The sequence below is a fragment of the Cricetulus griseus genome, chromosome 3 (genome assembly GCF_003668045.3).
Source record: "Cricetulus griseus strain 17A/GY chromosome 3, alternate assembly CriGri-PICRH-1.0, whole genome shotgun sequence".
Classification (NCBI taxonomy): Eukaryota; Metazoa; Chordata; class Mammalia; order Rodentia; family Cricetidae; genus Cricetulus; species Cricetulus griseus.
Genome location: NC_048596.1, coordinates 150,614,532 through 150,631,488, shown reverse-complemented (window position 1 = coordinate 150,631,488; position 16,957 = coordinate 150,614,532). Strand labels below are relative to the sequence as shown.

Genomic DNA, 16,957 nt, shown 5'->3' with positions numbered 1-16,957 from the left:
GGTTTTAATCTATATTTCTATTTTTGGTAATATACACAATTTTTTGGTTAAGTAGACAACAGAAAGAAAAAAGCACAGTGGAAAGGGATGAGAAGAAAGATTACAGCAAGAGACAAATGAGAAGAAGCCCTGGAGAAGTCCACTAGGGTTTGGTTTGCTGACAGGTGTAGTGATTCCTTCTAGGCTGTATGTAGCTGAGCATCTTCCATGTGTGTGACTTCCTTTTCATGACACTATATATGTAGAAATTCAGCAGATATGTTCACACACAGATACAGTAAACACACCACACATATACCACATACACATATATACCACATGACATACATACATATACACCATGCACACACACACACACACACACACACACACACACACACACATATATATATATATATATATATATATATCACATAGTATGCATACACACACATACACACACACATTTATACACTCCACACATGTACCATATATATACTACATGCACTATAAACATACATGCAAACATACACGTATATACACATACCTCACAAACTTACCAAACACACACGTATCATATACATCACACATATATATCACATATAGCTTACTACTACACCCCACAATAAATACATATGCATGCATTACACACATACCACACATACACCAACATACACACACATATCATACCACACATACAACATATACATACATACACACACCTGCACACCTGCACACCTGCACACCTACACACCTGCACCTACACACACACACACACACACTCATGGTTTTCATCTTCATCTTTGTTTTCCTTTTTGTTAGAGGCAGTTGTCCCCTACTGAAGTGTGCGAAACTCACTGGGTGCCCTAGCCAAGGCAGCTGCGTTCTTCTACCTCAGTGGAAACTAAATTCTCCAAATATGGCTTTTAAACATGCTGATGTACATACTTAAAGGCCAAAGTCTGGGAAGGCCTAGTTTTCAGTCTGCTTTGCTCTTTTGTCTCCTGTGACTTTGCTTGGTGATATTTAGATGGGACTCATGCTGAATTTTGTTGTTCCTTGCAAGCAACACTCTCTCTCCTATTCCTGCGACTCTGTGCAGGCTCTTCTCCTCTCCTGCTTAGCACCATCCCAGATTCACCTTCTCTCTGAAGCCCTCCTGCACAGAGTTCATCATTCCACTCTGTGAGGTCTGATGTCCTTCACCAAGCTCTTATTTCTGCTGTGTCATGGGGACCAACTGCCATGACATTCTTAGGTCTGGTGAGATGAAACCCAAGACATAGGCTTCAGGAACAAAGTGACAGATAAGTTTTATATGCTGTCATAGTTCAATACAATGCCTCTTTTCTGTGCTGAGAAGCCACATGCATATGAATGAACACTTCAGATGCCACCTCCACTCAACCTTGAGCATTCCCCAACCTGTGCTTGTGACAGTGCAGGGAACAACACAAACTGTGTAGCCAGAGTGTGTGACACAGAAAGTGCCTTAGAACTTGTTTTTGTTCCATGAAGGAATCCATATTTATCCTGCCTGCCGATAACAGGAAGAATTTAATGGTCCTTTCTACTAAAATCAATCCTGATTGTGCAATGACCAGGTTAGACACACCCAGATTTACATGGCTCTGAAAACAGAGGGAAGAGCTGTTTTTCACCAACAAGTGACAACTTCCCCCTTCCCAGGAATATTTGGATAAAAATCTCTATAGGAATATACTGTTTCAAAGAAATTTGAAACTTCCATACATGGAGACTAGAAGTGACCTATGAAGACTCATAAGATCCTTAAGGTAAGATTTCCTCCCCTTAGCATGGAACAGTGTAATAAAGAATGATCCATAAGAAAAGAACTCTACTCTGTCCAAACACATGCACTTCCACCAGCCACAGCCTCTGCCTTGCTGGACTGATTTGATGTGGCTATTTTATTGAACCTTGGCCAGGAAGTCCTTCCTTTGGAGCTGTTAGTCTTGGAACTTTAGAGAGCCTTGGATCAGTCACTGTAGGAGGATGACATTCCAGAAGCTGTTGGAAGTCATTTGGAGGGTGCTAGTTTGTAGTGAGAAAGAGGCAAAAGGCATAGAAGCACCTAGAGAGACTAGGTAGTGTTAGGGCTGGGCTCCCATCATGAACTAAGCTAGCTTTGGATCTTGGCCTTCCCATGGCCAGTGCAGAAGAATGTTTAATTTTCTTCAAGGCTTCACACAGCCCTCTCCATTTTAGCTCACCTGAGACTTTTTTTTTTTTTTTTTTTGGTCAATTATAATCAAAGAATTCTCAACTCCAAAATGATTGCTCATTCCAGTTGGAATACAAAGTAACAATATTTTGCTGTCTTAGCAGACCCATTGTGGGCTGGCCTACTTCCAGCTCTCAGGCCTCATCTGGTCTATGAGCAGCTCCTGGGATGCTTTCTTCCCTTCTTAGTTCAGAGATTGCAAACCAACCATTGCCTCCTTCAGGAGCCTTCTTCAGGAGAGGGGTGGCTTTTGCTACAGTTTGCATTGAGCCATGGTTTCATGAAGTTCTGAAACTTTAGGAAGAGGTGACCAATTCACAGGAAGGAGCTGTAGTCTTGAATGGTAGGGGGAGACCCCAAGTTTTCCTCTCTTTCACTTTTGATTCCTGGTTATGAGGACCATGGTTTGTCCTGCCATATGCCCCTGCTTTGATGTGCCACCATAGGCCCAGACCAACGGGGCCAACAGATTGTAGCCTCAATCCCAGGAAAGCGTGAACCAAAATTAAAACCTTTCCTTTTCAAAGTTAGTCTATGGCTCTGGTAGTGGGGATACAGATGTGGGATTCATAGGATCCAATGCAGGGAGATAAAACCATGTGCCCCTTGGAGGAAGTACCAGCATCCAACACCATATCAATTATGGTTTGAATATTCCAGGTCATGATTTGAACAGTTGGTCCCTACCTTTCTATGTTACTTTGAGAAGTTGTGGTAACTTTGGGAGGTAGGGCCTAGCCAGAGGAAGTAGGTAACTGTATTTGTTGCCTTTGAAGATTATACAGGGTTCTAAGTCCCTTCCCTTCCTCTGCTTCCTGCCATGAGGTGAACAACCTCTTCATTCCACACATGGTGTTATGCCCAAGTGCATGGGGACAGATGACCAAGGATAAACTCCTTTGAGACCATGAGCCCAAATAAATCTTTCTTCTTGTAAACTGTTCCCGTCAGGCATTCTGTCCCAGCCATGCGACAGTAACAAATAATCTTCCTGCCTTTTTCTGTCTGCTTTGAGGGGAGTCCCTGAGTACACTCGTCAACCAGCCAAAGCAAATAATCATAAAGTGGTTGACATGGTGGTCCTTGGTCTCAAGCCCCATCTCCAGATGTCCAGGGAAGAACAACTGTCTCTGATTCCAGGGAGTGGAATTCTCTTCCAGGGGAGAAGGAAAACACTAATATGAAATGAACAGAGAAGGGAGGAGAGAAGAAAAGGGAGGGAAGATAAAAGGGATCGAGAGTAAAATAAAGGTGACCAGAATCGAGAGACCTTGAGGCTTTATTTGGAAACAGTCTCTGTAGATACAATTAAGTTAAGGTTCTCAAGATGTGACTACTTTGAAGTTAGGGTGGGCATGAATCCAATGATAGGTATCCTTCAGAAGAGAAGGGACTCTCTATCTGTCTTTCGATGCCACATGTGCACACACACACACACACACACACACACACACACACACACACACACACAAATAGAAGGGAGGGAGGACTCCTGTGACTATGGAGACAGACTGTCAGAAGCATTGGCAGATGGGAGACAGGTTAGGTAGCTAACCAGAGGGAGAAGAAGAAGAGAGAATCATAGGAGACATGGTTTGCAAAGACTGGAGGTGAAGCACATCTGAAGGAGGAAAGGTTTAAAAGCACACATCTTGTGGGTAGAAAGAGAGGGTCTGAGAGCGTGATCAGGATGGATGCAGAGACAAGGAGGGCAGGGCAGGTATGTGTAGGACCTTGAATATCCCACTAATGAGTTAGGGACAGAAGCTGAGCAGCCATAACAGGAGGACCAATGAACCTACTGTCTTCTTTTTTAAAATAAAGTTTTATTAGAATACAAATATACCTATGCTTTTCACATTGTTTATAGGTGTTTTCAGTCTCCATAGTAGAGTAATTGTGACAGACAGCATTAAAGATTAGAATTACAGCATTATTCTTTGCAGGTAAAACAATTTTGCTGTTTCTTGCTGTAGGGTATTCCTCAAACACACAGAATGTCATTCTGCCCCTATCCAGCTCCATCAGACAGGATGAGCAGAGGTTGGCACTGCTCCATTGTGAATTTGGTAAGAGCTTTCTTGGTGGTTGGCCACAGCTTGCCATATGTGGGCAGTCACTGCTTCCGATTTGATTTATTTTATTTCCTTTACCTGCCCAGGGAACACACTTTTTCACAGAGTCAAACAGCTCATGAGCAGGGGAAGGAATGCAAGATTTCTCAGAGGCTGCCAATCCACACAGGCCTACCCAACTGACTAGTCTCTTCTGAGCTTGCCATTTCCCCTGGGGCTAGGATTTCAGAGGGATAGGCAGAGATGACATCTTCCTTTTCAGTATTTCCTTTTTCTCTCCAGTATTGAGAGAGACTTCCTCTTGACTGGTTTTCCCTTGGCTTTGGAAGGTCCCTCCAGGCAGCTAGCCCCTCCCAAGAGAAGTAAGTGGGTGGTTGGGTCCAATATCCTTTTACATAGGAAGACAGGTTTAGATATTTCTACTGATCTGAGATCTGAAAGGGTCCAACTCATTCATCATAAGGGTCCACATGAGAATGAGAAGACGGGGAATGGGCCTTGGTCCTTGATAGGAAGTCAAGATAGGCAGCACCCAAAATTGGCCTGGGAGCCTGAATGACAGGCCTGGTTCTGCTCCTCATGAACTTTAGATTTGAATACCCCATTTTACCTCTTGGAGCCCCAGCCTCCTCAAAGAATTCCCTGGACAGCCAGATTCATTTGTGTGGCTAGTGTCACCATCTTGGACATGGGACCTGAAATACCACAGCTAATCCAAGCTCCTTCCTTGGTGGTGGTGGTGGTGGTGTTGGTGACTTTTGTGGAGCTGTGACTCCACAACCTGATGAGTGGAAAAATCCATCTGGTTCATAGTTTCGGAGGTCTATAGCACACTGTGCCAGGGGAGGCATGGTGGAATAGCACAGGGGATATAACATCAGGGCTGTTCACTTCATTATTGGCTAGGTGCAGAGTGAGAAAGAAACTTGGGGCCAAAGTGTATCCTTCAGAGACCCACTCTTTGCGGCATAATTCTTCTGGCCAGACCACATAGTTTCTCAAAATAGTGTCACCCACTGGGGAACAAGAACTCAGAACATGAACCTGTGGGCGAGGTTTCAGATTCAAACCATCTCTGGAGGTTGTATCTCCCAGCACTCCATGGAGTCCTGACCATGTAAAATGCCACAGTGAGGGAGAGACCTGAAGCTTTGATGCTGTTCTTGGATGTTTCCCTCCTTGGGTGGGAGGGGGTTCTGTCTCAGAGGAGGGACGGAATGCAGAATTTAAGGGAATTGGCCAGCAGCAACACATCCTGAGCTGAATTTGGGGCTCCTCAGATGGTGGAGTGGGGCAAGGGTGGTTGACAGGGTCTGCCTGCTAGCTACCCTGTTCCTTGCCACCTGGCAGTGTGGCTGGACATTCTTCACAGAGGAAGTCTCTGCTAGGGAAAATGACTGCCATGGACTTCCCTATGGTTTTCCACAACTAGTTTATTGTTGAATCAGTCAGGCCTGTGAGAACTTGGAAGAACTTTGTGGAAATCTAGCCCTGTTCTTTCTTGCTGCCTTTGAGGAAATTGAGGCCCAGAGGGAGAAGTGATTTGTTGAAGGTCCCCTATGCACTGGTGCCATGTCTGGGCTTAGTGGTCAGTGTCTTGAATCCCTCCCTTGTGTACCCAGCCCTGTGTATCCGCATATCCCACAGACATCCACAGGCCACCTTTGTACTTGCTGCCACATTGGCAACCTGTTTGCATTGTGCCTGCTTCAGCTTTCCCCATCTTTACTTTTTTTTTTCTCTCACATGCACACATTTGAAGAGAGATCCTTCTGCCCTGACACTACTGGTTAACCAGCACTTTTGACACCATCAGAAGCTAGAGTGGTAGTAACTTCAGAACTATTGATTTAGTGGCTTTTCATCTGAGAGCCTCCAAAGTCATAAACTGCCAGAGGGACCTGCTCCAAGGGTTGGGAAAACTGAATTCTAGCAGGAGGACCATAGGGATTTAAATTATGACCAGAAATAGCTTCCCATGAATGACCTTAGGCCTCTGGTACTCAATGCTGGTGCTAAACTGCTTATGCAGTTTGTATAGGTGATTTCTCTCCTTTTTTTGGGTTTTCCTTCTTCAAAGTAAGGCTCACATATATGATCAAGGGAGAAAGTGCTATGAAGTCTTGGGGTACCCTCCAATGCTGTGGCTGTTATTTTGGCTAGCACTTTCTGATGTCTGCTCTGGGCTTAGCAGAAATATACACATGGAACATGTTAGAATCTTCAATGGCAGCCTAGAAATAGCAGTCTCTTAGCTAGCAGTCTCAGTAGCATCTCCTCTCTGACTGTGATAGGGAATAAGGTATTCATTTATACAGTTGCAGCAGGAGAGACCCAGGTCAGAGCCCCCATGAACTGGCTTCTGTGAGTTCTCAATTGTCTGGGAGGCACCAGTGAACTTCTGAAAGCTGAGCCCAAGGACCTTTTCTGTCAGGGAACCAGCCAGCTCCCCTGCTGCTGGTGGCTGCATCTCTCCTGGATTGTTCTTTTGCCTACAGCTGAGCACAGCCCCTATAAGGAACCTCTGGGAGAGACTGGCTAGGACCCGGGGTCTGTGTGGGGAGGCAATGCCATTAAGGACTCCCCTGAGTTTCCTGCCTAACATTTTCTTAGACAAAAAGGGTGAAAACGGGAAAGACCAAAGTCTGGTGTGGGATACTCCAGGCTTACAGACTCTGACTAAATGGCCTTTGTGAATTCACAATCACCAACATCCCAACTCCCATGCTTCACAGAGCTGCTTCGCAGAGTGAAACTGAGATCAGAGAGGATAGGGACTTCCCTAAAGTCACACAGCAGGATAAGGCAGGATAGAGAACTCCCCTCCCCCACACCGGCCATCCTAGCTCCCACAGCAAGGACTATCTATTGCCCTGAGTGAATGCTGGCTTGAAGAAGAACCTGAAAACTATCTGGTCTGTTATGTAGGTGCATGCCCTAGGGTGGCTTCAGACTTGGGTGTGGGGAGTCTTGTGAAGACAGACCCTGGCAAAGCTTCAACTGCTGGAAGCCATGCAGGCTGAGCTCAACTCATGGAGAGAATATGCTAGAAGCAAGGGTTTGGGTATGCCAGGCCGAGTTCAACTTGTGACTTCTAGTTTTGTAACTTGGTGATATTGCCACCTCTTTCCTCATCAGTCCAGTTACCATAATTTTGCCCAAATGAAAGGGCAGTGCCTGCCACCTTGTCAATGCAGGGTGAATGTGGCTGACAATTCCTAGTCATAGTCTGGTCACAAGAATAAGCTCCATGACCATGCATTTTGAATGGACTGAGCTGGTAAGCTTCTGCATTCTGAATACCACAGTTTGATTTAGACTGAAAGGCTTAAAAAGCCTCTGGCCTAGAACCTACTATCCCTTTGGATGCCACAGACCCCCTTCCCCTGTTTGATTCACAAGGACCATCAGAGCCTCCCCAGAGTCCACAAAACAAAAGAAAATGATCAGAAATCACTTACCTTGGAGCTGATCCTGTGAGGGCCTCTCTAGCTTGGAACCTGGGGTTGCTGTCTGCCTGGCGTCCTCTCCACCTATGCTTTGTGGTCTGGGCATATTTCTTCTCTCTGTGGGCTTCCTCAGGATAGCGTCAATGGAGAAGGACAGGTCCAGCTTCTCTGGGGCCTCACTGTACCCTGAACTCTCCTTCTCCATGTTCCTGTGGGTCATAGGGCCTGCCATGGCCTGTCCTGAAGCCTGCTGGAAGGAATACTCTGTGTGTGCCCAGGGTGATGCCAGCAGAGGGTGGTGTACTTTCTTCCTGGAGTTTCTGGGAACCCAGAGGGCACACAGTGGTGGTGATCAAGGATCCTGAAGCTGGGGGATTTGGGTACAAATCCTTGGACACAGGGACTTCCATGGACCTTGTACACCTCCAAGACCGGGAGGTAGCTTCCAGCGGAAGAGCTGGCAGGTGCTTGTCCTGTGTGTGCAGGTCTATGGCTGCCACCAGAGAAGGTCTTCTTGGAAGTGACGTCTTTTCCAATCACTAGCCAAGACAAGGGTCCTGGAGATCACTGCTCAAGGGCAACAGAAACAAGGAGAAAGCTAGCAGAGTTGGTGGGGTGAAGTTTGTAGCCAGCATCCAGCTGTGTCTTCTCTCTGGCTTGTGTCCCCTTCCTGCTGGCCCCAGAGAGACCCTGAGAGGCTGGGGTGCCACCTATAAGCCGTAGGTGGCCAAGTGAGCCCCGAGCTTCCCTGTGGCTTGAGGGGTCTTCTCAGCTGCTCCCTGGATTTCCGCACATCAGCTTCCAGTCTCCAGAATGAGACTTCCAGGTTACCTGTGCCTCTCTAGATCTTCAGGAAGGGTGACACTGGGTCACTGCCAGGCCCGTGTTTTCTTTCACAGACCTCAGACCCCCGTGTCTCGCGGCTGCTGTTGGCTTTATTCTACTCTCTGCCTGATCTCCAATCACATACTAAACCCCTTAGCTACCTGCCTCTCCTTCTTTTGGGTCTCTTCTATTTCTTCCCTGCTCGGTCACCATTTACCTGTATCGGAGACAGCCCCAAAGATTCTTTGTCGGTCCAATAAGCCCCAGGCTCGGAGCTGACTGTTACTGCTCTGTCTTGCCAGGAGTTCTCCTCAAAGGACTATGTGTAACCGAGGAGGAAGGCGGGCTGATAAGAGAAACAAGTCCCCACCCTAGGAGTTGGGATGGAATTCAGGTGCTGGATTGGAGAATAGACACAGGATGCCGTGCAGAGACGTGGTGCTGGAGAAATGGCCAGGTGGAACAGAGGAGCAGAAGGTGGGGGCAGAATGGCCAGGCCCAGTAAAATGTGTTTACACAGTTAGGCTTAGGAGAGTTTATGGGACTTGCAGAGGCTTAGAAGTTGAACCAGGGCGTGGTGAGCCAGGGTCAGCTCCTTGGCTTGCAAATGTTAGAGCATGCAAGGCATCCCAAAACCTGTGTGGGGCCCATGGAGAAATTGAGGCTCAGACAAAGGGGTGCAGGGAATGGGAGGAAGGACTTAAGGATTCCTCTGGGAAGTTTCAGGTTGCTGCAACACAAAGAGCGACTGGTGCCCTAGCCGACTGTGAATGTGAATTTCAGGGTTAGAATGGATACCTCTTCACACAGAGGGAGGTGTGAAGAAGAGTTGGAAGAGGGGGACTTCTCTGAGATGAGGAACAGGGCAAAAGGTCCTGGTTTAGCTGGGAGAGATGAGGTTCTGCAGTGACCTAGGGGTCATTCTTGACAGTCTGATGAAGCAGGGATTTTCTGACTGGAGCCACCATCTTCCAACTGGGCTCCAAGGGAGGGGTGAGAGCAAAGTGAAGAGTGTCGTGAGTCAGAGGCACAGTGGGTTATGGGATGTCTGCTCCTGCTGTGTGGCCAGCTGAGTCATGTGACTGCTCCTCTGACTGGATCCTGGTACTTTCCTCAGAGCCAGAAGAAAATTCACACAGACAGCAACCTGTCCAGTGCTCTTTTATGTTTATTTTCTGAGTTTGAAAAATTGAATGGCATTTCACTTCTCTCTCATCATCTTGACTTCAGGTTAATATTTCACAGGGGTTAAGTAAAGGATATGTAGGAGCCGTGTGTTAATGAACTGTAATCGGACAGATGGACGATTTGTTTACATGAAATTTATGCACTTTGATCTAATTAAGCCACAGAAGCATAGTGTGACATACACTTTCTTTGTTTTATTCTGAACTGTATAAGTAAGTGTTGGGAACACCCACAGGCTGCACCTCCAGGTTATTGCCTATTACAGAGCTCAGGAAGTAATTGCCAATGAAATCCAGAAGCTGTCTCCAAATTCAACACTTCTGGTTTCAAGGAAATGGTATCATTTCTTTACGACTATGCTCTAGAGAGCTACTTACTTAACTGTCACATAAGAATCAATCAATCAATCAATCAATCAGTCAGTCAGTCAATCAATCAATCAATCAATCAATCAATCCAGGTGAGATGGAGAAGGCTCAGCGTTAAGTGCACTTGCTTTTTTTGCAGAGGATCTGAGTTTGGTTTCCAGCACCCACATGGTAGCCAGTCTAACCATGTTTGTAACTTCACCCCATCCCCTCCAAGCAGGGATCAGATGCCATCTTCTGGACTATGCCAGTACTGTACCCATGTGGTACCCATCCACACATGCAAGCACTCACACACACTGCAAAAAAACAAGTGTTAAGGTTAAGTCCCATACACAATACAGAATTATAAAATAGACACCCTACAATTCACAAATCAAACATTGTTTGTGGTGGGAGAGTTCCTAACTTGTGTCTGAAGATGCATTTTCCTTCCTTCTATTTCATAATTAAACATGCCTTGGACGCCACTGGTCAGTACATGTGTATGCAGAACAATCCATGGATTTATACTAATAAGAAATTTTGTAGTGTTCAGTTTAAACTGGATCTAACAAGTTAGTCACTTAAATGCTTCAGCCAACTCAACAGGAAGTGCATCTTCTAATTTTCTTTTTTGCTTTGTATAAATTTATACCCCCTTTATTTTTGGTTTTCAAAACTTTTTTTTAAAAAGGGGAAACAAACCAAATATGTCAAGCAGTGTGTACATTTAGAGATTTGGTGGTGTTTGCATTTTTAAAAGAAACAACTTCCTGACAATTGCCTCAGGTTCTGATGGGAATGCTTACAAAAACTGGGAACAAAGACCAAGAGAAGTTCAGAATACTGATTTACTTTGGAAGTGGATGGGACTCTTTGAAGGCTAATAAAGGTAGACAAGCTCCATCCAAGTGAAGTGGGCTGTTTCAAATACTTGAGACTTCAAATAAGACTTTTGGAAAAAAATTGTTTTTTACCAAAAGATCTAAGTGGACAGGGAGGTGGCTCAGTGGTCAAAGCACTTGCTGCCCCAATGTAAGTATCAGAGTCCAGATTCCCAGATTGCCTGGAAATGATGTGCGGGAGGGGCTTTCCGCTTGTGATACCAGCCTTGGAAAGCAGAGACAGGACATCCTCAGAGCAAGCTGCCTAGCAAGACTAAACACATCAGTGAGCTGATTCCTCCTCAGTTAACAAGGTAGAAGAGCCACTGAGGACAATCCATCATCTTCACACAGTGTGCCCCCACACAGGCAGAAGTGTGTGTGTGTGTGTGTGTGTGTGTGTGTGTGTGTGTGTGTGTGTGCACATGCAACAAAAAACCAAACAAATTCAAAAGAGTCTATTTAGCAATGCAGTGATCCAGAACAAAAGAACTCTCAGAAAGAAAACAAAGTTTAACAGTCTCTACATTTACTTAGTCAATAGTCCAATATTCTCCTTCTCAATACAACACAATATAGTACAGTACAAGGACAGAGTCCCACTGAAGCTGCTCCAGCACCAACTGGCATTTTGTCAGAGGTAGTCAGGGGTGAAGGGAGGGCTTCCAACTTATGAGTAGCCAAGGTAACATGAGAGAGACAAAGACAGAGAGGCAAGGTGTGTGTTCTTTGGGCCAGGTCTGAATATTCACATTCTCTTTAATCCACTTGATAGCCCCAACAATTAGGTGTAATTGAGACTATTTTTACATCAAGCAGATATCCCAGAGAGAAGGAGTAGAAGAGAAGCTTCACAGTTAACCAGTAAGTAGTAAGTATTGGGCTAAACCTGGCTCTAAGCTGTGTCCCTCACTTGGTTGTCATCCTTAGAGTCTCTTGACTGAAACTCTTATTTGACGGTGAATGAACTGAGAGGAAAGATAAGAGGTTATTGTTGTTATACCTGTTGGCTCAGCTCCTTCTTTGAATTCCCTTGATTTTGCCTTTTTATAGATTGAGCATGGCCCATGGACAGCCTAATAAAATACCCTTTCATACCAGGTGTGGTGGCACACACCTTTAATCTCAGCACTTGGGAGGCAGGGCAGGTAGATCTCTGTGCCTTTGAGGTCTGCCTGGTCTACATAGTGAGTTCCAGGACAGCCAGGGCTGCAAAGAGACTCTGTTTCCATAAACCAAAAATCAAAAACCAAACCAAACCAACAAAACCAAAATGGAAAGAAAAAACCCTTCTGGTGTGTGCTGTGTGTGTGTGTGTGTGTGTGTGTGTGTGTGTGTGTGTGTGTGTGTGTTCCATGTCTGGTGGTTTTCAGACAGGGTCTGCCATTGAACCTGTAGCTCACTGATTTGGCTGGATTGACAAACCAGCAGGTCTCTGGCACCCTCTTGAATCTACCTCCACAGTGTGGGAATTGCAACTTTTAACATGGCTGCTGGGGATCTGAACTCAGGCCTCCATGATTACATGATTACACGTGAGGGCGTGGTCAGGGAGAGTAGAGTGAGGGACGCTTACGTGGTGGGCTGCTTTCGCTTTCATCTTTGGCTTGCTGTACAGACTGCTGCCCGCCAGCTGGCTAGGTCACTCTGTAAGTAAGGCTTTTCCCTATTAAGTTCCCTTGTATTTTTACCTGGCTTGGTAATTTCTCACATTATCTGGTTGTCGGAAGCCGGATATTGTAAACCTAGGCACCATTTGGAACAGCCTTCGGGTCCCACCTGGACGAGCACCTAGGCCGGGAAAGTGCCCTGTCTCCACAGGTGCTCCTGGCTCGCAGCCAACCCGCTGTGCCACAAGTGCATCCCCGCTGAGCCTCTCTGAATCTTCCATCCACCAGCTGGGAGACTTTCACAGACATCCCACATTTACTGTCACAGTTTCTAGCTGCGTGCACGGGACCAGCTCGGACTTCTGCCTACCTGTGCCCGGAGGCCCCCTGCCCTTAAGCCGAGTAGGCCTTGGCTTTCAGCAGGGTCCAGGCAGTGGCCGTAAAGCCACGCCTCATTCGGTGGTTGCCGTCGCAAGATCATACACTAAGCTAAGTGCAGCTGCCTTTGTGACTTCTCTCCACCTCTGTCCACCGCTGCCATGACCGCTGCCAAACGCTGGGCAGACTAACTGAACACCTGCGCCACCTGCTGGTCAAAGAGTAGAAATCAGGTAAAATCATGACAGAATATTTATCATTTGCTAAAATTGGTAATATTTTTGCTTATTACATGAATTCAGTGTTTGAGGAGGACACTAATCTGCCAATTACTGGCCTATATGCAGTAATGGCAGTTAACTTGCTGGTACAAATAACATTCCTAGCCAGAGTTCTCAGGAATAGGGACAAAGATAACCTCACCACCTGCTTGCAGGAAATAACAGCTTTACAAAATGAGGTTTTGGAGAACAAATTAGGTCAGGCCACAATTGTGCAGTAAGTGGGACAGAAATTGGATGATAAGCTTGGCTCTGTGTCCAATACGCTAAAGACAGAGCTGTCTGCTACCCAAGATGAGATGCAACATATTTATGATAAGGTAAACACAGAGAGATCCTCCATGTCTGAGGCGTTAGAGGCTAGGCTGTCAGAGGACCATGAAGAACTAAAGAATATCTGTAGCCAGCTAGAAACTCAGATAGGCTCTGTGACCCAGAAATTAGATGAAAAAGTGCAAAATACCCAGGATAGGGTTGAAGAATTGGACAATGCCATTCAATCAATTATTGAAGCATCTAAGGTGGCAGATCACAAATTTGAGTCTAGATTTGAATGTTTTTACAGTACAGGGCTGACAGATTACATAGGTCCATACGGTCGATTGCTGAGGACTCAAAATCAGTAAATCATGACCTAGAATCTAGACTCCAATACCTAGAAGGCAGTTTCCATACCATCCAGATGCTGTCTAAAGACGACCGTATTAAAGACCTAGAAAAATGTGTAGAGGAGCAGTTAGAGCAATTTACAGATTCACTAACATGCTTGGAATCTTTTATGATGCAGGAAATTGAAACTTTTCATGAGGATATCATTACTAGGCTTAAAGATCATTGGGATGCCTCAGAGGCAGAATCACTCTAATCAGAGGCACCTAGTCCACCCAGGTATCATGACAATTCTTCTAAGGTTGTTACTTGTACACTATTAGTCTACCCAGCTACCATGGTAGAAAAGTCAGCTTCTAAGAAACACCCTCAGGGACAGATGGCTTATGGATGGCAACCTATACAGCTGAAGGATTTTAAGAATATTAAATAATCAGTTGTCTCTTATGGTCTCCATAGCCCATACATAAAACAGTTATTACATTCACGGAAAACCTTTAACAGGGTGATGCCCACAGATTGGGAACTATTGGTGGCAGCTGTACTTGAGAATTCATGCCAAATCCAGTGGAAGTTATTGGTCAGTGAAGGGGTGAAGCTCCTTGAGTGTCAAGGCATAAAGGAAAGTTATGAAGCCTCTCTAGATAAGATTCTTGGTAAGGGTATTCATGCTAATCCACAGGCTCAGGCTGAATATGATGATGGTATACTGTCCCTATGCAGGAAAGCAGCATTAAATGCCTGGGATAAAGTTCATGAGCCAGGAGAACGCCTAGAAGATTATACCAGAATAGAACAGTGACCTACAGACCAGTTCCAGGACTTCTTACAAAGGATAACTAGGGCAGTAGAATTATAGGTAACAGATCCAGAAACAAGACAATCAATTATGTATACAATAGCTTATGAGAATGCAAACCCAATATGCAAAAGAATACTTTTGCCTTTAAAGATTAGATCAACTCCACTAGAACAATGGGTTTTGCATGCAGCCATCATTGACTATAATGTGCAAGATACTGGAGCTTGGGTAGGAGAAGCCATCTCGAAAGGTTTAAAAAGGCAACAGGAGATTAAAAGTTCTAGAGGTGAGGATGCAAGGGCTTGGGAAGGAGAAGCACCTTACAGAGGTCAACATAGGTACCAAGAGGCTAGAGGTTACTACTACTATGAACCAGAACATTGGGTAGGAAGAGCCTTCCCCAGGAGACCACGAAGGCACCAGGAACCTAGATGTTTCAGCTGTGGTAGAATGGGACATATCAAGAAAAACTGTAGACAAAGGAATCCTAACAATGCCTCATACAGAAGGCCACTGCCTTCTGGATTGTGTAGAAGATGTGGTAAGGGCAGACACTGGAACAATGAATGTAGATCGACTAGGGACATGCAAGGAAACCCGTTAAGGCTGGGAAACCCCAAGGGGGCTGCAAGAAGGCTGCCACATCGAGAAAGGTCCAGTCATTCTCAGTAGCAGTGGAAGACAATCTCTCACATGATGAATAGATAGTTCTTTGCCTATTGTGGAAAATGATACTGCTCTAGATGGTAGTTTGAATAGTGATGAAGAATCAAATCTGAATGGACAAAATGAGAAATGCATATTTTGGCAAACTTCTATTGATGATAAAAAGCCTCAGTTGAAAGTGAAAATTAATAATAAAGTTATTACTGGCTTAGTAGAAACTGGGGTGGATGTGAGTATTGTTATCCAAAAGTCTTGGCCTCAGAAATGGCCTCTAGGAAAGGCGAATGTACAATTTTTAGGAACTCTATCTAGAGTTCGACAGAGTGTTCACTCCATGGTCTGCATTGGACCAGAAGGACAGAAAGGGAGACTGAAACCATACGTGGCAGATATAGCTATAAATCTCTGGGGTCGTGATCTCTTACAGCAATGGAATACTCAGATTAATATTCCTCCAGTGTTGGATACAAATTATGTACAATCTTTAGATAGTAGAAAAGATCTGGTAAGACGCTATGGAAAACAGTTACCAATCATCCAGGCTGTACAGAAACTAGGTACAAATGGTAGACCTTCAGAGGAACAAAAGGCCCTGCCATTGAAGAGGCTTACAGATGAACCTGTTTGGGTAGGACAATAATCTATGACCTCTGAGAAGCTAGAGGCTTTAGAAAGACTAATTCAGGAACAGCTAGAGGCTGAACAAATAGAGGATTCTACCAGCCCTTGGAATTCTGCTGTATTTGTTATCAAAAAAAGTCAGGTAAGTGGAGAATGCTGACAGACCTGAGAACCATAAATAAGGTAATTCAGCCAGTGGGCTCTCTGCAACCTGGAATGCCGTTGCCTTCCTTGATACCTAAAGGATGGCCTATCATAGTCATTGACCTAAAAGACTGTTTTTTCACAATACCGTTACAGGAAAATGATAGAGAGAAATTTGCATTTACTGTACCAACTCTTAATAATTCATAGCCAGTTAGGAGATATCAGTGGAAGGTTTTGCCACAAGGAATGCTAAATAGTCCTACTTTGTGTCAACACTTTGTACAGCAACCTTTGGAAGTAATTCGTAAGAAATCTTCACAATCTCTTGTTTATCATTACATGGATGACATTCTTTTATCAGATTCTAATAAGGAAACTTTGGAATGTATGTTTGAAATGGTGAAGGAAGTTCTGGCTTGTTGGGGGTTACAGATTGCCCCAGAAAAGATACAAAAAGGAGATTCTATTAACTATTTAGGTTACAAGATAGACTTAGAAAGAATCAGACCTCAAAAGGTACAAATTAGAAGGGATCGTTATCAAACTCTTAATTCTCTTCAGAACTTATTAGGGGAAATTTCTCAATTACAGATGATTATTGGGGCAGAAGGACATGACTTAAAGGATTTAAAAATGGCCCTTAAAGGTGATAAGGACCTAAACAGTCTGAAAATACTATCTGCTGAGGTGGCAAAAGACTTACAATGGGTAGAAAACAGAATATTAGATGCACATGTAGATTGGTTAAACCTTAATTTAGACTGTATTCTGTTTATCTTGCCTTCCAGAGAATACCCTTCTGGGATTCTGATGCAGAGGGAAGACACCATATTGGAGTGGATATTTCC

At 44.8% G+C, this 16,957-nt stretch overlaps 1 protein-coding gene and 1 long non-coding RNA gene across 3 annotated transcripts in view; one reads left to right on the top strand and one right to left on the bottom strand.

Moving 5' to 3' along the window:
• Positions 1-8,163, bottom strand: part of Isx (intestine specific homeobox) — a 21,548-nt gene extending 13,385 nt beyond the window's left edge. The window contains exon 1 of the mRNA XM_027410575.2: positions 7,761-8,163. Within this exon, the coding sequence (XP_027266376.1) occupies positions 7,761-7,980 (220 nt within the window). The 5' untranslated portion in view covers positions 7,981-8,163. The remainder of the gene's footprint in view (positions 1-7,760) is intronic.
• LOC118238583 lies at positions 423-16,957 on the top strand. Of its 2 annotated transcripts, none has more exons than XR_004769215.1 (3): positions 423-11,866; positions 12,934-13,216; positions 16,898-16,957. It is a non-coding gene; the product is annotated as an uncharacterized LOC118238583 (long non-coding RNA). The 2 variants fall into 2 exon arrangements; XR_004769214.1 differs by having other exon boundaries at positions 424-11,859.